Source organism: Ovis aries, chromosome 25 (assembly GCF_016772045.2).
Source record: "Ovis aries strain OAR_USU_Benz2616 breed Rambouillet chromosome 25, ARS-UI_Ramb_v3.0, whole genome shotgun sequence".
Taxonomy (NCBI): Eukaryota; Metazoa; Chordata; class Mammalia; order Artiodactyla; family Bovidae; genus Ovis; species Ovis aries.
In genome coordinates this window covers 44,579,176-44,601,894 of record NC_056078.1, presented here as the reverse complement: position 1 = coordinate 44,601,894, position 22,719 = coordinate 44,579,176, and the positions used below count along the sequence as shown (strand labels likewise).

The following is a 22,719-nucleotide window of genomic DNA, read 5'->3' as shown; positions in this document are numbered from 1 at the left end:
AGAGAAGTTCAAGATAGGCAAAAGATAGTGAATTCAGTTCAGGAAAAACTGAGGAATTTGTGAAACATGATGGTAAAGATGTCCAGAAGATAGTGGCTATATAGATGTGAGAGTAAATAGAGAGATATGGATTCAACATGAAATATGGGAACCATGAGGATGTGACTGATGGTGGAAGTCAGCTGGAACTGAAACGCTGGGGGTAGATGAACTTTTAAAGCAAAATAAAGGGACAGAGCCCTGAAAAACACTGCAGTAAGTCTTCAAGTTTTATAAAGTAAATATACATAAAGCCACATGCTCTTTTGTACAAAGACAGTTTGGGTAAGTAGGTAGAATTATATTTTCTGTGTAAACACTGAATTTGGAATAAAATTATCACAGCAATGTATATGAGTCTTGAAGAATATTCACAGCTGATGAAAACAGATTTATAGATCAGATTTATAAGAACTTTATAGCAAGATTTATCAAAATATCACTTTAAAACAACAAAAAGACTAAATATTCAAAAAAGTTTAACTTTATATCCATCAAACATCTGAAAGAATAAAAACACTCTAGCAAAATGTAAGGAAAGGTTGTTGCAGAAATCAATTAAAATGTGATTATAAGGAATCTATCCTACACTTTCAGCTTGACATTGTAATTTAACTGTTCATCTCTCTGCCTCTCCCATTAGAGTTCACTGGCGTGAGAAGGCTGTGCTTTTTTAATCTAAGTTTGTGGCCTTGTACATAATGTGTACTCAGAAAATAAGCAAACAAACAAAATCCAACCCTGTTTCCTCCATGACAGAGTGAGATTTCAACAGATGACCTAAAAGGTCCCTTTCAATCCTGAGAGTTTTTGGAAAGGAAGTGGTGGTGGTTGCTCACCACTTAAAAGTGGGCTTGGTTGGTAGCCCCGAAGGGTCAGTGAGAGCCTCTCAGCTCAACGTGACACTAGTAAGAATTTTCCTACAAAGCTATCCGACAGAGAAAAAGCTGTTTCAGGAAGTGGCTCTTTGAAATAAATGGAACCTGAGCTAGAAGCGTCCTTAGAGAGCTTTAGACTAGTTTCCCCATCTTTTTTCGCGCCATTGTTCACATGGGAAATGGCGGTACCGCACATCCATCAGTATCTCAAGGCATAATTGTGACACGTTCTCAGAGCTCTGGTTGGGAAGACTGAGCTGGCCCAACATCCTCGTCTGCAGTGGGGGAAATTCAGTCTTACAGCGGGGAAGTGACATTCCCAGATCAAGACGTTAATGGAAACGATGGGGCCAGGGCTCTAACCTCCGGACAGGTAACCAGTCAGGCTCCTCCCCACAAAGCAAGCCGGGGTGGAGGTCAAGCCCGAAGGTCAGGTCAGCGAGAGCCTCAGGGGATGGGGCCGCGGATCGGTGTTGCTGTAAATGTGGCCGCACCGCCACTGGCCTCGGAGCTTGTTAACCCCTGAGGAGCTCGTTAGAAAGGCTGAGACACGGGACCCACGCCAGCGCTGCAGCCGGCCCTGCGGCCAGGCCCGGGGGTCGGCACTCTGAGGTAGAGACCGCGGGGCACCCCGCGCCCCCGGCGGGGACTCTGGACTCCGCGCTCCCGCCCGCGCTGAGGCTCTGCGGGGCGCGCGCCGCCTGGCCGCGGAGCAGCGCGCGCGGCTCGGCTGCCTGCGTCCCGGCGGCCGGCCGTCTGTTACGTCCTCGGCCTTCCCGCCGTCACAGACCAGCCAGCGGCCTACCCGCGGCGGGACCCCGGCGCGCGCCCATCAGCCTCCCGGCCGGCTGCGCAGCAGGCGGCGGGGGGTCGGGGGGTGGGGTTGGGACACAGGCGGCTCAGCTTCGCCCCCTGGAGGCCAGGTCCCTCCGCAGGCTGGCCGGCTCGCCGCGCCCCCGCTCCGCCTCCGGGCTCCTCGCTCTCCGTGGCCCCGCCCCCCGGGGAGCCGCTACGGCGCCTGCGCGCGCTGCCTTGCCCCGCCTCCTAGCTCGATCGGAAGTGAGCCGGTTTCCCACAGTGCCGCGCGGGGGCGGGCATGATCGGAGGGTGGGTAGGCTGTCTCGCGGCTTTAGGGCGGCTTTGTTGCGTTTTCTCTCGTGCCAGGGCGCTGCAGGGAAGTGGGGCCTGGTCAGTGCTTTGTCTGCGGATGCGATGGCGCTTCTCCGGGGCGTTTGGGGCGTGCTGAATGCACTGGGAAAGTCAGGAGCGGATCTCTGCGCCGGCTGTGGCAGTCGACTGCGCTCCCCCTTTAGGTAAGCCTGCTTGCCTGCACCCTCGGAGGCGGAAGGGTTCAGGACGCTTTGGGGTTAGAATGTAAACGCTGTTCTCCGCTTTCTGTCCCCCCTAAAATGGTCAGGACTGACTTGGCCCTGTGATTCCGACCTCGACCTTGCCAAGGGGGTGATAGCTTTGAGACCAGGCCTTACGGCATCAGTACCCCTGGCCTTCCTTCCGGCCACTTTTCCCCTCCTCCCGTCCCTCCTCACTTTCCTACCTTGGAGCACCGGGTTCGGCGTCCCCTGCGAAGTCGCCCCGAGAGTCCTGCCTTCATCTAGCCATTGAGGCAAGGCCCAGGAGCTGGAGATACATGTTTCCCTTCACTCTCTGCCCTTGCTAGGAGACTTCAGTTTTGCACGCTCTTTAGCCTGGAGAGGACAGGATTTTAAATAATACTGTTCTTACCGAAGGTGTTAGGTGTCAGATGTGTAGCACCTTGATATCTTGCTTGGCATCTGTGTTCACATAATTATGAATACGGGTACTTAAATGTTTAACACTGGTTATTTTCGTTTTATTTATATGTAGTTTTGCGTATGTTCCAAAATGGTTTTCATCCAGCTTGAGTGGTTATCCAAAGAAGCCTATGACTTCATACGTTCGATTTTCTAAAGAACAGCTGCCCATATTTAAAGCTCAAAACCCAGGTAAGGAGTTTGCGTTATATACTCTTCTCTGATGTAGTAAAGATGCCACTAAGCAGTTAAATTGCAGGCTTGATTTTCAGTATCAAGGCATCTGTTGAATGCAGAAACATAACCATTCTGTTTGATGACCTGTAAAATAGATATAACATGGGCTTGTATGAAAGCCACCTGCCAATGCAGGAGACATAGGAGTCGCAGGTTCAATCCCTGGGTGGGGAAGATCCCCTGGAAAAGGGAATGGTGACCTGCTCCTTTATTCTGGCCTGGAAAACTATGGACAGAGGATCCTGGCAGGCCACAGTCCATGGATTTGCAGAGTCAGACATGACTGAAGCGACCTAGCAGGCATGCATAAGAAATCAGTGTAAGCACAGCAGTAAGGTAATTTTACCAAGTAAAAATGCTTTAAATGAAGTTGAGAACTGGTGAACGGTATTTTAAAAATAGCATGTAGGATGGAAAGTATTCAGGAAAGAGGATGAAGAAGCTGAATTTGGGGCCTTGTGGCCGTTGGCCTAGAGGACCATTGACGAATCATTTACCCTCTCGCTTAGCTCCTGCTTCTGCCTCTGCGAATTATTCATAAAGGTGCAGTGAAGTAATTTATGTGGATGTGTTGCGTAAATTTTAAAGCTGAATACAGGTTATCACTAATTTTAAGAGCTTTTTGACTGAAAGCCAGTTCTTGAATTTCTGAAAGATTTCCAGTTAGGTTTGTTGACTCCCTAGAAAGACTGGTTCCTTATTGGGGCTATAGTGTAAAGATAGTGACCAAATTAGTAATTGCTGAGCTTTTCTTATAATGTCTAAAGCTTTTTCATACGCGTTACATCACAGGGCACTTACGAAAATCATATGAGCTGTAATAGTCACATAAAGAACTGGTTTAAGAGACATGCTTCAGTACTCGCATCTTTTGAAATGTAGGAGTTGAAATTAACAAGTGGTTTGTTAAATAATTTATACCTTGTCATTCCAGTTAAGATGGGAAGGAAGTGGAGAGAAATGCTTTAGCTTTAGAATAATTTAGCTTGTTTGCAAACAGAATTTCTGTAATTGAGATACAGGGTGGTGGTATATGAATCAAGACTATGTTTTGCTGTCTAGTCAGGTTTTATGAACTTGGTCATTCCTGAAAGACTTGAAAAAATGTTTTTGATTGAAATATGAAGTAGAAAATTGTAAACACTGATTCCCCAATTGCTTTAACTTAGTAATCAATTCCTGAGGACCATTTTGGTGGTAAATGATACTATTCCTTAATTATTAGATAATAGACTAAAAATGTTAGATAAAATATTAAATTATTTATTGTACTTAAATTAGTTGGTTAAAGAAAAACTAAACCATTTTAAGTTGTTTGTGGTAAAATGTCTCTCAAAATACGTAATTTTAGAGCTAATGGATTATGCTTTCCTGAAAGTCTTTAGAAATTGATACTGAGATGTAAAATGGTGACATCAATTTTTATTTCATTTCATAGATGCAAAAAATTCAGAACTAATTAAAAAAATTGCCAAGCTATGGAGGGAACTTCCTGATTCAGAGAAAAAGGTAAGCATATAAATTTTCAACATTGCTGACCAGTTATTTTGCAGGTAAGGACAACTGTCATGTCCTTTAAGGAACCAGATGACCCAGAGTTGTTTTTGTTTTTTTTTTAATGTTTGTTATCTCAAAGGAATGTCATACTTTCTCATCCACATAAATGATGAGAATATGGATAAATGGTAGTGGTGATGAAGGGCTGGTTTTTTGAAGCAATTTGAAGTTGGAGGCCAGTTGCTAGACCTTCACCTTGGATAACATGTTTGAAGAACACGTGATTTATAAGTGGGGTTTCAGAGTACATTTTCCACTGGTGGTTCAGTCAGTTTCCTGAAGTTATGCAGTTGTTCTTCCCTGTCAGGTGTGCTATGTTTAATTAGCCAGCAATAGTTTATTCACTGACTTGGATTTTATATTTACAGATATATGAAGATGCTTACAGGGCAGACTGGCAGGTATACAAGGAAGAAATAAACAGAATTCAAGAACAACTAACTCCAAGTCAAATAGTATCTTTGGAAAAAGAAATCATGCAGAAACGTTTAAAAAAGAAAGCGTTAATAAAAAAGAGAGTGAGTATGGTTGAAATAGTCTTTTCCTTTGGCAAAAAAATGAAATTTATATGCCTATAAATACAGGTTTGTTTTTTTCCCCTTATTTTGATGATATGGTAGAGAATGTACTTTAGTTAGGAAAAACTAGGATAGTTTCCTTCTGCGGCCAGGACCACATGCCTGTTAGTACACTGTAAACCATTTTTCCTCCTCTTGGATGTATCTGAGTTCGAGATACATAATTAGGACTGGTGTAAAAGCTGTAGGAACAGAGTTAGGAAACAGGAAAATCAGGAATAGCAGAAGTCTTGCATCTGGGTCTTTCTAGAGTAACTTCCTGATTTGAATTGTTCTATAGGTGATGGTGAATTTGATTCTGAATATTGCTGAATAGATTGAATTCATTACCTTCTCAATGTTTTAAAAGTACCTATTGTAGCTAATAAAGTTAAAGTGCCTTTAGGATGAAATTTGATTTTTCCTCATTAAAAATCCCACATGGTTCAAAATTAGTGGCCTCTAGTTGAAGGTATCAGTCCATATAAATTCTGTTATTTGTCAGACTACATCTTTCCATACTATTAGGTGTGAGGTGGTGAACTTGCTGATACCATAGAAAATGGTCATCAGAACAAAAACTTACTTCTCTGAAAAAGTAGATTCCAGCCTTTAATGTGAAGTGATGGGATCTCTCTTCCTGATGCCTGTGTCTTAAGCCCTCCTAGCTCTTGGGTTGAGGACTTACCCAATTTCAAGTCAATGATAGTAATCTGACACTGCTAATCCAGTTAGTAAAAGGAAGCCAGAAAAGGTAGGGATGGTATTTGGAGGGGGGGAAACTAGGGTTTATTCTCTCTCTCGTGCTCTCCCTTGCTCTTGAATGCACCCACCTGGTACTTTGAGTGGGGAGGACCAGAAATGAGGATTGAGCAGATATAAGGAGTTTCTTATTCAGCTATTTCTCTTCCTTTCTCTGTTCTCTTCTATTCCATTTCAGTTCAGTTGCTCAGTCGTGTCCGACTCTTTGGGACGCCATGGACTGCAGCACTCCAGGCTTCCCTGTCCATTACCAACTCCCGGAGGTTACTCAAACTCATGTCCATTGAGTTGGTGATGCCATCCAACCATCTCATCCTCTGTCATCCCCTTCTCCTCCTACCTTCAATCAGGGTCTTTTCCAAAGAGTCAGTTCTTCGTATCAGATGGCCAAAATATTAGTTTCAGCTTCAGCATCAGTCCTTCCAGTGAATATTCAGGACTGATTTACTTTAGGATGGACTGGTTGGATCTCCTTGCAGTCCAAGGGACTCTCGAGAGTCCTCTCCAACACCACAGTTCAAGACATCAATTCTTCAGCACTCAACTTTCTTTATAGTCCAATTCACATCCATACGTGACTACTGGAAAAACCATAGCCTTGACTAGACGGACCTTTGTTGGCAAAGGAATATCTCTGCTTTTTAATATGCTGTCTAGGTTGGTCATAACTTTCCTTCCAAGGAGCAAGCATCTTTTAATTTCATGGCTACAGTCACCATCTGCAGTGATTTTGGAGCCCCCAAAAATAAAGTCTGACACTGTTTCCCCATCTATTTGCCATGAAGTGATGGGACCATATACCATGATCTTAGTTTTCTGAATGTTGAGCTTTAAGCCACCTTTTTCACTCTCCTCTTTCACTTTCATCAAGAGGCTCTTTAGTTCCTTACTTTCTGCCGCAAGGGTGGTCTCGCTGGCATATCTGAGGTTACCGATCTTTCTCCCGGCAGTCTTGATTCCAGCTTGTGCTGCATCCGGCCCAGCGTTTCTCTTGCGCGTGTGCTGTGCGTGTTGTGCCCCATGGTGACACAGGAGTGGTCGGATATTCTTTTCTTTCTCCTCTTCAGTCTTTGTTCTCTTTACTTTCGGATTTTCAGGGATTTCTCTTTTTTTTTTTTTAGCCATGCTGTGTGGCTTTTGGGATCTTAGTCCCTTGACCAGGGATTGATTGTGTGCCCCCTGCAGTGGAAGCTTGGAGTCCTGACCACTGGACTGCCAGGGAATTCCCTTTATCTCTAGCGCTTCTTTCAGGTTCTTTCTTGATTTCCCTCTCTGCTTACAATGTCTGTTTATGCAGGCTGTCCAGAATCCGTACCATATTAATCACGGTTGTTTTAAAATGCTGGTCTGATAATTTTGTATCCCTGCCAGTTCTGATGCTTGTTCTGTTTCTTTATGTTAGGCTTTTTCGTCTTTCAGTACGCTTTGGGATTTTTTTCTTGATAGTTAGACGTATGATGTGCTGGGTAAAAGGAACTGCTGTGTATGGGCCTTTGTAACGTGGTAAGGCATGGGGCAGGGGAAGCATTCTACAGCCTTACGATTGCTCTTGGTCCTTTAATAAGGGCTTCCTTGGTGAGTCGGTGGTAAAGAGTCCACATGCCAAAGCAGATCAGTCGGGAAGGTCCCCTGGAGAAGAAAGCGGCCACCCACTCTAGTGTTCTTGCCTGGGCAATCCCATAGACAGAGGAGCCTGGTGGGCTGCAGTCCATGGGGTTGCAAAAGAGTCAGATATGAGTTAGCAATTAAAACCCAAAAAAACCTTTAATGAGCCTGTGGCTTGGCGCTTAGGTGGTACAGGATGGCTAAAGTAAGCTTTAGTCTAGTGTTTCCTTTCGTTGAAGTCTTAGGCTCTGATAGTATAACAGCAGGTTCGGTTCTTAATGTTTGTGTGTTTGTTCTTTATTTGACTGCACCGGATCATCAGTTGCAGCGCGGGATCTAGTGCCCAACCATAGATTGAACCCCAAGCCCTGCACGGGGAGCGCAGTCTTAACTGGCACACCAGCAGCGAAGTCCCGCAGATGAGGCTCTGATGAGCTCGTGTCCCTTGAGGGCAGGCCTTGTTAAGAATGATAAAGTACTCTGGCATTTTGAAATGATTCCTTTACTTCCTGCTGAAAGCAAGAGGGGTTTTTTCCTTGATTTACTGTGGGAATCTGGTCAAGTTCCTGGAGAAAAACCTCACAATATTATGAGGCTTTCCTGTGAGTGGTGGTAGCTCTCAGAGTTGTCCACATGGAGCTTCCAGCAATTAAGTCAACTGTGGTTCAGTTTCTTCCACACCACTGGTTTCCATTCCTCTATCTGTTCCAGTAAGGCTCGACTCCCTGTGTTCACCTGTCTGTGTCTGTCTGTCCAGTCTTGGGAGCAGCAATTTGCCGTGTCCCCTCTGAAGTGGATCCAAGAGAGTTGTTGATTTTGCAGTCTGATCAGCTTTATACTTATTGGATGGGGTGGTGACTTCCAAACTCCTTACATGTAGAACCAGGAACTTGAAAGTCTGAGTGATTTTTCCCTAAGGCTTCCATTTGCTCTCCCTGCTGGAATTTTTCCCCATTAGATCCCCAGTTCCAACTACTTACAGTTTAGGTGAGAGGTGGGGGCCAGGAGGCTGCAAGTGAAGCACCTGGAAGAGATTCCTAGTGGTAGCTCTAGAAACAAAAGGGGCCATGCAGAGTCACAGTGTGAAACGCTTCCTCTCCTGAGAGGCGCAGGGCCGAGAAAGTGGGCTCTGTATGTAAGTCACAGGGGCCCTACTTATGAATGGAAGTTGGGTTTGTTATTGACTGTAAACCAAGTTGCCATTAAAATCCCCACCATTTTATAAATTTCTGTCCAAGTTCAGAAACTCGGTAGGTCAGGACGCTGCAGCACCCTTCATTAGACACTGCGGCAAGTCCCCCAGTGCCCTTGAGCTGTCAGGTGGGGCGCGCAGGGCTCTGTCCAAGGAGAGGTGGGGCCTTCCAAGGGTAGAGCCTTTTTTTTTAATGTTTAAAAAGATTTTGTACATACTGCTCATTTATTCAGTTCATCAGTTCAGTTCAGTCGCTCAGTCGTGTCCGACTCTTTGCGACCCCATGAATCGCAGCACGCCAGGCCTCCCTGTCCATCACCAACTCCCGGAGTTCACTCAGGCTCACTTCCATCGAGTCAGTGATGCCATCCAGCCATCTCATCCTCTGTCGTCCCCTTCTCCTCCTGTCCCCAATCCCTCCCAGCATCAGAGTCTTTTCCAATGAGTCAACTCTTCGCATGAGGTGGCCAAAGTACTGGAGCTTCAGCTTTAGCATCAGTCCTTCCAAAGAAAGCCCAGGGTTGATCTCCTTCAGAATGGACTGGTTGGATCTCCTTGCAGTCCAAGGGACTCTCAAGAGTCTTCTCCAACACCACAGTTCAAAAGCATCAATTCTTCGGTGCTCAGCCTCCTTCACAGTCCAGCTCTCACGACCACAGGAAAAACCATAGCCTTGACTAGACGGACCTTAGTCGGCAAAGTAACGTCTCTGCTTTTGAATATACTATCTAGGTTGGTGGAGACCATAAAAGTAATATGTAAAGGAAATGTTTCCATATGAAAAGTAACTCAAAAAATCTACTAGAATTTTCAAAATAGTACTATCAAAAATTCTGATCCCAAGAGGGAACAGTTGCATACTCATAACGTTCATTGTAAAGAATATTCTGTAATTCATGGTAGTGAATGAAGTTTCTCTAGGTAAAGTTAAGTATCATAGAGTTTAAACTTTATCTCATCTTTCTTTTTTTTTCACTCAGGAGTTAACAATGCTTGGAAAACCAAAAAGACCTCGGTCAGCTTATAACATTTTTATAGCTGAACGTTTTCAGGAAACTAAGGATGGCACATCACAGGTAAAACAGAACTCTGTATGTTTTAAAAATGTTTATTCTAATTTTTAAAATAATATAGACAGGAAACTTTAGGGGTGCAACCTGTCAAGTGGTGAAAAAAAGTGGTAAATTACTGTAAAAAATAGTATATATAAATAAGTCCTAAAAATCCTTTTTCTTACCACATAAAATGTTTAAAATTTGAATGTGTATATATACATATTCAGCCATGTATATACATAGTCAACTTTTTAATTAAAAAAACAAAAATTTCACCTTTATAGGAGTGTTCAAGTTCTGGAGACTTTCCTTATCCAGCACTTCTGCATGGTTTTACAATCACTGGGAAGGAGTGAGAGTTAGAGGTGTAACGCTTCATACTGGGATTTGAGCGTAACCTGTGGCTTCATGTGACGTCCTTTAAAAGCTTTTGGTTCTACCCATGGGAATGTATTGATGACACACATGAGTGGCATCTGTGACTGCAGAAAGAAGAAACAGCTTGTCCTCCTTGCTGTGGCTCAGTCTTCCCTTTATTTCCTTTTTCGAGGCTCCAAACTGTCAGTTGTATTATTCCTCTTATATGCCGCAGCCAGAAGACTTGTGTGCTCAGACTCCTAATTCTCGTTAGTGTGAGATGAAGGCTTTTGCCAGGCTGACTCTTGGGGTTCTTTAGATCTGTTGGACATATGATTGAATTATTTGTGTATGTAATGTTTTTTTTCTGGCTGTATATGATTTCACTGATTACTTCCCTTGGGATTTTATTTTTCTTTACCATTTTATTTAGTGTTGAATATATAGTAGGTTACTTCTGAAAAACAAGGGGATCTTCTCGTGTGAGGGATTGAACCCATGTCTTCTGCATCGGCAGGTGGGTTCCCTGAGCCTCCAGGGAAGCCCTGGAGTTTAAATTTAGTTTCCATGGCCCTACATTACTACAGCAGCAAGCCTGTCACTAACTTAGCATGGATTCAGTTTTATTAGTATAAGAAGGTTTTGTGTTAGAGAATCCTTCTGAATCAGTAGTTCTCAACTCTGACTGCATCTTGGAATCACCTCAGAAGCTTCATGGCTGGCCTTTATCTCTGAAAATTAAAATTAATTTAATTATATCATTTTTATTCATGTAAAAAAGTACATACGCATAGTTTTAAAGAATCAAAATAAGGCTTGTTATGGAAGATACAGGTTTTACTGTGCTGCCATATCCCTTACTCCAGGAGCACGTGCATTCTATTCTAGTTGATTCTTGTGGTATTTACCTCCATATCGCTAAATAATGTTCTTATACTGTTACTTCCTGATTTTTCTAAAATTCTAAGCATTGCCTATGCTTTAGGCATTATCTCTCACTGTGTAAGGTGAACACTTAACTCTATCTCATTCCACTGTTCACTTTTCTATCAACCTACCTCCCAGTATAGTTACCATAATTTTGGTTAGATCAGTGTTGAGTGCTTAATACTATTATGTGTGCATGCTAATTTGCTTCAGTCATATCCGACTCCTTGTGACCCTATGGACTGTAGCCTTCCAGGCTCCTCTGGAAGAATGCTGTAGTGGGTTGCCATGCCCTCCAGGGCATCTTCCTGACCCAGGGATCAAACCAGTGCCTCTTAAATTTCCTGCATTGGCAGGTGGGTTCTTCACCACTAGCGCCCTGTGGGAAGCTCAGTGGCTCAGCCGGTAAAGAATCTGCCTGGAGAGGAGAGCTGGGTTTGATCCCTGGATCAGGAAGACTCCCTTGGGGAAAGGAATGGCTACCTACCCCAGTATTCTTGCCTGGAGAATTCCGTGGACAGAGGAGCCTGGCAGGCTATGGTCCATAGGGTTGCAGAGTTGGACACAACTGAGTGACTAGCGCTCCGCACTTAGAGCTTGGGATTAGCTCTGCTTTTCTGCTCCCCCAATGCCGGGCTGGTAGTGTTCTTTCCTATTGTTTTTGTCGCTGTGGTTTTTATGCCTTTAGAAATTTTAGTTGTTTAATTAAAAAAAATAAATCACAGACATGAATTGCTTACAGTTTTGAAGGTTGAAAGTCCAGGATCAAGGCCACACCATGGAGAGGGCCCTCTTCTGGTTCGTAGCTAGCACCTCCTCTCACTGTGTCCTCACGTGGTGTGAGTGATTTAGTCATTCACTGTGATGTTAGATGGCACCAGAAGTAAATACCTTCCCATCCCTTTGATTTTTTTTCCATGAATTAGTTTTTTAGGTGAAAGATTATTTATGCATGCAGCTTCATAAATTATTGTTTAACACACTGAATATGAAACTTACGGATTAAATATAAGCAAGAAGGTACGTTATGGAAGAACTAAAAGCATGAAAGCAATTCTTTGCGAAGCTCAGAGAGCAGGTGTTTAGTGAGCAACTATCCCTGAATATACTAAATGTATTTATAAAGGTAAGCTTAAAGTATTCAAAACAGGCCCAGGTACTATCTGGGTACCTCACTTTTTGTTGATAGGAAAACAAAATTCACTAAAAGTTCTGGTCAGGATAGTGAAGTTAATATTAATAGTTTTAACTACCCCTTAAAATCACTGATGATACCCTCCTGCCTTTAACAGACGCTTCTCATGCCCCTCTCCCTCACATTCCTCGCCTCTGTCTCTCTCTCTTCTCTGCTCCTTATTCTCCACCTGCCTGCTTTCCTCCTCAGCCTTTGCACTCTGGCAGCAACACCACAGACTGTGTGAGGCGTACTCACTGTCTCTCTGCCTCTCCTCCAACTGTGGGATTCCTGCATCCCTCTAATTTTATAGATAAAGCTCCCAAACCTCAGGGAGGTCATAGAACTTTTCCCAGGTCACATGGTTAAGCTCAGCTGTGTGGAAGAAGAGTCGGTGCTGCGTTGCTCCTGTGATGACAACTAAAACACAGTGCACAGACATAGGAGTTAAGTGAGCATTTAAGCCACAGAGGAGGCAGAACAGTATTTGAAGCTAGACTGTGACAGTAGCTTATATTTGAATATTAATATCTTTGAATTCAAAAAGATAAATATCCGCACAAACAAAGGAACCAGCAACAAAATGAAAAGCAATCCTGCCAAATGGGAGAAAATAATTTAGAGAACTCATATGACTCATTCCCTCACCCCAGAGGAAAAAAATCTGATTAAAAAATGGGCAAAGGATCTGAATAGATATTTGCCCAAAGAAGACGTAGAGATGGCTAGTAAGTATATGAAAAGGTGCTCAACATCGTTATCAGGGAAATGCAAATCAAAACTACACTGAACTACTACCTCATATGTGTTAGAGCGGCTGTTACAAAAAACAGGTATTACTGAAGACGCAGTAGAAGGGGAACCCCTGTGCTAAAACAGCAACAGAAGGAGCGCGTGGACTCAGATGCACGCCGATAATTAGGCAGGCTGCTGGGTGGGGCAGGAGCGTGAATTGGGTAAAGGTGCTCGAAAGGCACAGACTCCCAGTAAGCATTGCACTGTACACCTGAAAGTATTGTTATATGTCAGTTACATCTCGGATTTTTGAGGAGTCTTTGCCTGTGATTCTTGATATCTGAGTGTTTGTTTTTGGAATGCATAAGAAAACGGCATCTTTGTTTAATCACTGAAGTCCCTATATCTGGTACTTAAATGTATATTGTTTTACAGGTAAAGCTGAAAGCTATAAATGAAAACTGGAAAAATCTCTCTAATTCTCAAAAGCAAGTAAGTTGTATGGTTTTAGTCCCAAGTGCCTAGTTAGAATATCTGTGAGAATATATTAGGGCAAGGCTTGATTCATGTGAAAACAACTTTATATTACACAATGGTTTTAAAGTATTGTCATATTCTTGGAACCAGGTTGGCTTTTTTCTTTTGGTAGTTTTTGATTCCATATCAAACTGGTATTTAAAACAGTGTCCCTTGTAACTTAATGTCATCATATCCAGTGATGATCACACCCTGCCCCTGTTGCTTTTCCACACTCCAAACCCTGAAATTGCAGCAACTTCATTAATACTTAAAAATCTTTATCTCTTATCTGTTTCTCATCTAATTTTTATCTCACAAGAATATTTCTTTCCAACCCCCCTTTAACATATAGAATAGTAAGATAATTTCTAGAATATTTTTGGAGCGCATCCCGGAAATTAACTGCAAAGATTCCTCTAAAGAAATCATTTTAACAGTTATACTCTTTCTCAGGTATATATTCAGCTTGCTAAAGATGATAAAATTCGTTATTATAACGAAATGAAATCCTGGGAGGAACAGATGATGGAAGTTGGACGAGAAGACCTTATACGTCGCTCAGTTAAATACCCAGCAAAAAGTGAGCCTGAGCAGCTTTGAAGTAGAAGATTGAGTTATGTTCATAACGGATAGACATAAGAAACCAACTAGGTCCCAATACCCGAAGCTGTTGTAAAATTAGAATGGATAAAGTTGGTGAACATTTATATTTAATTCCTTTTCTGTAGCGCACGGACTTCTGCCAGCCAATTCAATACATTTGTATTGGTGTCTTGCTTTTGAAAACCCAAACAGATAAGAGTTCATGTGGAATTTATTTTGTGTTTAGGAACTACTGAGCATCAAAATAATACATGAAATGTAGCAGTGAATCACTTTACCTTTGATAAAGGTAAATCAGACTGTGAAGTTTTTTTATACATGATGACTATGGAAAAAATATTCTTGTTTCCTTATATTATGGAAGCAGGAGTTTCCTATTCATAAGTATCTCAAAGTTTGTAGAAGCCATAGCGTTCTATGATATAACTGCATTTTTAAAAGAGCATCCAGAACTCATGCTGGTAAATTCCAAATCCTGGGTATAATTCATATTGTAGTCAGAGCTGATGGTTGTACAAGTGAGGAATTTCTGGTGTCAGTTGCAGCTTTTATAAAAGGGATAGATTTATAAACCTTTTCCTCATTATCTTTTTCCTAAATTAAAAACTAAAAAATTATGTACCAAATCTATGCATATTATTTTATATTGCATAGAATAAAAATTATGTGTTTCCTAATTATGTTTTAAGGTGAAACATTCATTTTATAGCTTTCTGGGATTTTCGTTTGTTGTTTTAAACAAAGTAGGAGTTTGTATACTGAATTATTTTTTCTCTTATGTAAATATATTTATCCAGAAAGTAAGAGAACTTGTTTGGTGTAAGTTTTAAAATGAGAGAGCTAAAAAAATCATATGTCTCCAAAGTCTCTCAAGTTGGAACCCATAATTTTTAAACATTTGCATAACATATAAAAGCCTGTATAATAATTAATAGCCAGTTCTAGCCTGATGCCCACATCCAGCCCACTGCCTGCTTTTCATGCATGGCCTTGTCAACTAAGAATTGTTCACAGTTTTAAATAGTTAAAAAAAAAAAAAGCATACTTCAAGACACATGAAAATCAATATGAAATTCAGTGTCCATAAAAAGTATTTTATTGGAGCACAGCCACACTCACTGTTTATGGCTGTTTTTGTGCAACAGTGCAGTTGACTTAGTTGCTACAGACAGGTGCAGCCTGCAAAGACTGACCTGTGTAGTGTGGAATGAGATGCTCTTAACTGACTTGCTGTGGCTCAGTAAAATACATCTTAACAGTTTTCCAGTTAGCATTTAAACCTTACCATCTTCTAGCATTTGATTATCTTCTTAACATGAGTCAAAGGTTTTCAAAGTCCACACCACCTTTTTGAGCAAAATATTCAACTGTCATCGTCAGTTCCCATGAATTTATAACTCACATTTATGTGTTTACTTTGTATTTTTTTTGTATACTTTTGCAAAATATGCAAAAAAAAAAAAAAAGTGTATTCTAGATCTCCAGAAAGAAGATTTTTGTAGTTTGTGAATAGAAAATAAGTAAAAGAATCACTAAAAAATGACTTGTTACATACTGAACTTGGCAAAGGTCGGGACTGCAGAGAAAATTACAACTTTAAGAGGACTAGCCTAAGATTTAAATATATGAAGTTGTTTGAAGTTTTCAAACAACTTTCCTCTGTGAATGGTAATGCAGGACAAAGTCTGCCATTATGTAAATGACCCTTGGTCTGAGGCTGGAGTATTCTGGGGAGGAAGAGAGAGGGAAGAAAAGGACATTTGCTAGTGTCTGTCGAAAGCTTTCTCAATTAGGTTTCCAGGAGAGAATTAAGCCCTAATTCCCTATGGCATGTAGAACGGTGCCGATTTTGTACCATCCTTAGAAGAATGGAGAAAATAATCACTCAAATAATTTACTGTGTTCTGTGCTTCAGATGAGCCCAGGGAGCACATGCGAGTCAGTGTTTGTGATAAATATTATAGAATGGGTGAAGCAGAGAAGCGAATTATAAACTCCTGCAGCACAAATGGATAAAACACATATTCATACCTACCTTCTGGGCTCTAGGCATTTGGCTCCCTGTACTTACACCGAACACATTCAGGGATCTTCCTGAATGTCCTGGGAAGTCCAGTGTCTACCAAGTTCTCATGCATATGCTTCTTAATACAGGAGGAAAGGTGTGAAACTGAAAGGAGCTATAGCAAAACCCTTTTGTTTCTAACAGGGTGTCATGGTTAATACTTTAAATGCTAGGATAATCTAATTTCACACCTCTCTTAATAAACTTCAGTTGATGGCATACCGTGTATTAAATGCCATCCAGTTTAACAGCGTATACAAATACCCTGTTATGAAGAGTGAGAGCTTATATCAACAACCAGTGGCTAGGTGTGTAACTGGTCGCCATTCTTAAATTGACTGAACAAGAAATTCTAAAAGCTAAAGAATTGTGACCAGGGAAGAGATGCTTAAGTGAAAAGAGTGCTTATGCTGTCTGAGCAGTCAGTCGCAGAGATGCTTATGTTCCTAGAGTACCAATATTAGATTTTATAAAACAATTTGACAGGGGTGTGTGTGTAATTATTTTCTGATGTTTGAGGTATATGTGCAGATTCAGCCTACTGTAATAATGTAAATTTGCTGTTGCTTTTGGGTAACTCCTTTTTTAGAAATGCCTTTTTTTTTTTTTAATAAGGTATATCCTTTTTTAAATAGTTGGCCATGAATGTGTTTATTTACATTTCTGAATTAAAATGGGAGTAAAAGTAGCAAATTTTATTGATATTTCTGACATTTACTGTACCTAAAATTAATCACCACCAGATTGTGCTAAAGCAGCAAGAACTTCTTATATAGGTAATTCATTTCCATTATTTCTGTTAATGTTACCAATCTTTTTACTCCAACAACAAAAGAATACTCTCTTCCTTCCTTTTCTCTCCTCACAGCCACTAGTCCTCTTCCTTTTCAAAGCACCAAGCTCTTACAGACAAATTTGAAAATGTTACAAGTGCAGATAATATGTTTTGAAATTTTAAAGCAGTATTACTCTTAAGTTGAACTTTTGGGAAGAATAAGAAATGAACATATTATTATTTTCAATTTGTAGAATTTTCCAAATAGTAAAACTGTACAAAGTTAGTATCATCATTCTATCACATTGTTCACAAAGTATTTTTGGTAATTAAATCATTGATTATATTTGATGGGAAATACATAAAACATGAAACCATCTCTAGCACATTAAAAATACCTTAAAAAGTTTTTACTGGCTAAGAAACTACATACTTAAAATTGACCGTAAACAAAAATTTTAAATAGGCTAAACATTTAAAAATTACCCTAATGGCAGAAAGTAAAAAAGAACTAAAGAGCCTCTTGAATGTGAAAGAGGAGAGTGGAAAAGCTGGCTTGAAACTCAGCATTTAAAAAACTAAGGTAATTGCATCTGTTCCCATCACTTTATGGCAAATAGAAGGGGGGAAGTTGGAAGCAGTGACATGCTATTTTCTTGGATTCCAAAATCACTGTGGATGGTGACTACAGCCATGAAATTAAAAGACACTTACTCCTTGGAAGGAATGCTGTGACAAACCTAGACAGTGTATTAAACAGCAGAGACATTCCTTTGCTGACAAAAGTCTGTATAGTCAAGGGTGTTTTTCCAGTAGTCAGGTACAGAAGTGAGAGCTGGACCATAAAGGAGGCTGAGCACTGAAGAGTTGATGCTTTCAAACTGTGGTCCTGGAGAAGAGAGTCCCTTGGACTGCAAGGAGATCAAATCAGTCAATCCTAAAGGAAATCAACCCTGAATATTCATTGGAAGGACTCATGCTGAAGCTGAAGCTCCAATACTTTGGCCACCTGATGTGAAGCCCTGACTCATGGGAAAAGACCGTGATGCTGGAAAAAATTAAAAGCAAAAGGAGAAGGGGTGGTAGAGGATGAAATAGAAACCAAACTGTGTCAGATGAAATTCATCCACCTCTGAGCCCTGCAAAGGATTGCCTGTTGAGTACAGTGCTGTCGCATTTTATGGGAATATAAATTATGCAAATTTAAAATAATATGAATAAATATTTGAAAGTTGTATATGATGCACGATGTTTGAAATAGTGCAATATTAAAATTTTTTAAAATGGCTGGGAGTCATAGAATTTCAAAACACTCTTGGACAGCAAAGTGAGGGCAGTGTTTGATATTACTATATGCAGTCACCTTTAACACAAAGTCTAACTTTATCATGTGTCAGTTTCCTATATATGTTGTGTATGGGCTTTGAAAGTTTTGTAAATAATCTGCTGACTTGTACTGCTGTTTTAATATTCAGTGTTGTTATAATTCAAAAAAACTTTTTAAAACAATCCACTAACCCAAATATTCATTTAGGAGGTGGTGGTAATGCTTGTGCTGTAAAAAATTTCTAAAAACTGGTAACTCTGAAACAGAATCATGTTTGTAATAAAATTTAATTCTGATGCGCTGTTTATTTGGATTGATAGATAATAGCCTGGGATACTTAGAACCTATAGAGCAAATTTAAGCAAAATTTCTCTATCCTATTTGTAGATCTAAGATTTTTTAATATAAATTTATTTTAATTGGAGGCTAATTACTTTATAATATAGTAATTGTGATAAAGTAATATTGTTTTTGCCATACATCAACATCAATCCGCCAAGTTGTACACGCCACGTGTACACGTGTTCCCCATCCTGAACCCCCCTCCCACCTCCCTCCCTGTACCATCCCTCTGGGTCATCCCAGTGCACCAGCCCCGAGCATCCTGTATCATGCATCAAACCTGGACTGGCGATTCATTTCACATATGATATTGTACATGTTTCAATGATGGACTCTGTGGGAGAGGGCGCAGGTAGATCTATGATTTTTAAGAATTCTCGCTCTCGAACCCTCCTGGCAGCCCAGTGGTTAAGACTCTACAGTCCCACTGCACAGGGCGTGGGTTTGATCTTGACCTGAACTAGGCTCCTGCGTTCTGCCTGGCACAGCCAAAAGCAGACAACAGAGGACTACTCGCTTTGCACTCTCTTCCAGTGGGAAAATTAGGACTTGATGAGTGAATCTTGTCCACTCCACTGCTGCGTATTATGTAATACAGGGGTTTGTTGAATCTTGGTTTAAAACAGACAGCTTCAAAAACCTGACACAACCTCTGTAAGACACTCTTAGGATGAGGCACTTGGAATGTGGATTTCGTATTAGATGCTTTTTATGGTTAAGTTTTATAGGTGGGATAATGGTATTGTGCTTGTGTGAAAGTATGTCCTTAGAAGGTACAGGATGGCACATTTAGGGCTCAAGCTTCATCACAAGTAAAGACACATCTAGAAGCCTTAGAAAGACACTAACATCTGTTGATTCCAGATGGAGTATGCCAGCTCACTGAATCCTCTAAATTTTGTTTGAAATTGTTGAAATATTTGTACAATTTTAAATATATTGGGAAATATATTGATCAAGAAAATGCTTACATTGCTTACTGAAATTCTTACGGCTTGGAAATCCCATTTGAGTAAAGCATCAAATGGTTGTGCATGTTATCTAAGAGGGATGATACTTTTTTTCAGTTGTGCGTTTTCACTCATCAAACAATTTTGTGTATTGCCAATGTCAACCGAAAAAATGCACAACCTAAATGCTGAGAGTTGTTTTACACAACAGACATTCTTAGGACTTCAGGCCTGGGAGATGGCCTCTCAAGTAACCTTGGGAAAATTGCTCCAAGGAGGCGAGGGGGTTAGCTAGGATATACAGGGGTTTTGCAACAAAGGGTAGATAGTCTGAATGACACAAAATTATTGGAAATTAAAGGAAAACCAAACATCTCAAGGAATTTAGCGCTTTTCTATTCATGGGAAGATAGAAGAGCCTGGGCTCGAAGCAATCCTTCGATACGCACCTCCGCTATTGGCCAGTATCCTGAGCTTCCTCGGGGAGCACCACGGGGTGTCTGAAGGCTGCCAGAGGGCAGGTGCTCCTTGCTTCCTTTCTGGGTTCCCTTCAGTTCAGTTCCGTCCAGTCGCTCAGTCTGCCCGATTCTTTGCGACCCCATGAATGGCAGCACGCCAGGCCTCCCTGTCCATCACCAACTCCCGGAGTTCACTCAGACTCACGTCCATCGAGTTGGTGGTGCCATCCAGCCATCTCATCCTCTGTCGTCCCCTTCTCCTCCTGCCCCCAATCCCTCCCAGCATCAGTCTTTTCCAATGAGTCAGCTCTTTGCATGAGGTGGCCAAAGTAAACACCCAGGACTGATCTTCAGAATGGACTGGTTGGATCTCCTTGCAGTCCAAGGGACTCTCGAGAGTCTTCTCCAACACCACAGTTCAAAAGCGTCAATTCTTCAGCGCTCAGCTTTCTTCACAGCCCAACTCTCACATCCATACATGACTACTGGAAAAACCAGAGCCTTGACTAGACAGACCTTTGTTGGCAAAGTAATGTCTCTGCTTTTGAATATGCTATCTAGGTTGGTCACAACTTTCCTTCCAAGGAGTAAGCATCTTTTAATTTCATGGCTGCAATCACAATCTGCAGTGATTTTGGAGACCCCCAAAATAAAGTCTGACACTGTTTCCACTGTTTCCCCATCTATCTGCCATGAAATGATGGGACCAGATGCCATGATCTTTGTTTTCTGAACATTGAGCTTTAAGCCAACTTTTTCACTCTCCTTTTTCACTTTCATCAAGAGGCTCTTTAGTTCCTCTTCACTTTCAGCCATAAGGGTGGTGTCATCTGCATATCTGAGGTTATTGATATTTCTCCTGGCAATCTTGATTCCAGCTTGTGCTTCCTCCAGTCCAGCATTTCTCATGATGTACTCTGCATATAAGTTAAATAAGCAGAGTGACAATATACAATCTTGAGGTACTCCTTTTCCTATTTGGAACCAGTCTGTTGTTCCATGTCCAGTTCTGTTGCTTCCTGACCTGCATACAGATTTCTGAAGAGGCAGGTCAGGTGGTCTGGTATTCCCATCTCTTTCAGAATTTTCCACAGTTTACTGTGATCCACACAGTCAAAGGCTTTGGCATAGTCAATAAAGCAGAAATAGATGTTTTTCTGGAACTCTTGCTTTTCCATGATCCAGCGGATGTTGGCAATTTGATCTCTGGTTCCTCTGCCCTTTCTAAAACCAGCTTGCACGTCTCGAAGTTCACGGTTCACGTATTGCTGAAGTCTGGCTTGGAGAATTTTGAGCATTACTAGCATGTGCGATGAGTGCAGTTGTGCGGTAGTTTGAGCATTCTTTTGCATTGCCTTTCTTTGGGATTGGAATGAAAACTGACCTTTTCCAGTCCTGTGGCCACTGCTGAGTTTTCCAAATTTCCTGGCATATTGAGTGCAGCACTTTCACAGCATCATCTTTCAGGATTTGAAAGAGCTCAACTGGAATTCCATCACCTCCACTAGCTTTGTTCGTAGTGATGCTTTCTAAGGCCCACTTGATTTCACATTCCAGAATGTCTGGCTCTAGGTGAGTGATCACACCATCGTGATTATCTTGGTTGTGAAGATCTTTTTGTACAGTTCTGTATATTCTTGCCACCTCTTCTTAATATCTTCTTAAGTTCCTGAGTTCCCTTAGGCTCACCAATTAATGCTCAAAGGTGGCCACAACCACAGATGGCTATGACGTCCTTTCTTTACTTACATGGCAGGCAGTATTCCATTTCTCACAAGTGATTCTGAGAAGCTGGCATCATATTTTATCATGATTACTACAGCTGCGAACACCGCCACACTGAACTGCTGTGCCTCCTGGGAGAAGCCCTACTGTCAACAGGCTTTCAAACTGCATTCCAGGTCTCTTCTCCCATCATTTCTTCCACCTGCGTCAGGATCTCAGCTAGCGGAACAGCCACCTCACATCCCCTTCCCTACTCTGACCGACGGTTTAGGTCTGACTGCCAGCTTGTGGTCAGGAACCCGCCTGTAGGCCAGGTGTGGACGTGCCCGCCAAGTGGGACAGGCGCTCTGGCGCAGGCGCCACCTGGCGCGCAGCCTCCGTCGGCCGGCGGTGCGAAGGGCAGGTGGAGCGTGCGCGAGGGCCTGCCTGGGCCTTGCCTTACTGCCGGCCGAAGCCCTGGGAGCGTGAAAGGTCCGGTCCCGGCCTTGAGGTCTTACCGGCGGCTTCGAGTCCCAGGGAAAGCCGCTGTATTGCTGGCGGCCACTGCTCTGAGGCCAGTGCAGTCCGTGAGGGTTGCAGGGAGTCCTCGCCCTTCCACTCTAATAAGGTCAGGAAAGATTCAGAGAGGCCAGCTAGTGCCTCAGAACCGCCCCGGCAGCGGGAGACGGCGCTAGGATGCGCATCTATGGCAGTTTCTTCCCCACAAAACCATCTGCCTAGTCCGGCGTTGCGTCTGTCCCTGCACGGAGCCAGAGGACATCGCTTGCAGTATAACGTGGACTTTCACCACGGGACACTTGTATTTCTGGGTTTCTGGGTGTTCCTTAAGGGCTCTGGGATCACAATTCATAATGAGTTATGGGCCTGGCCTGATGTGTCCAGCCTGTGTGTTTTCAGAAGTCCTGATTTGAATTTATTGAAAGACCTACTTGAGATCTTGGGGCTCTGGAAGTTGGAATACTCAAGTAGGTTCCAACTGAAATGATTTTGTCCCTTAGGTTCAGCTCCTGGTTCCCAGGAACAAAGCCGATTTTGTAAGGTTAAGAGGAATCTCACCTGCAAAGTGGCTCATCTGAGTGGAGACCTC

General features: G+C 42.1%; 1 protein-coding gene across 1 annotated transcript; it reads left to right on the top strand.

Annotated features, from left to right (window-relative positions):
• The first annotated feature begins 1,993 nt into the window (after window positions 1-1,993).
• Window positions 1,994-18,453, top strand: TFAM (transcription factor A, mitochondrial). Its single transcript, XM_027962472.2, has 7 exons — window positions 1,994-2,230; window positions 2,784-2,902; window positions 4,386-4,456; window positions 4,873-5,022; window positions 9,601-9,696; window positions 13,304-13,360; window positions 13,841-18,453. The coding sequence occupies exons 1-7, from the start codon at window positions 2,130-2,132 to the stop codon at window positions 13,985-13,987; spliced, it is 741 nt and encodes a 246-aa protein (XP_027818273.1). The 5' UTR covers window positions 1,994-2,129; the 3' UTR covers window positions 13,988-18,453.
• Window positions 18,454-22,719: the final 4,266 nt, after the last annotated feature.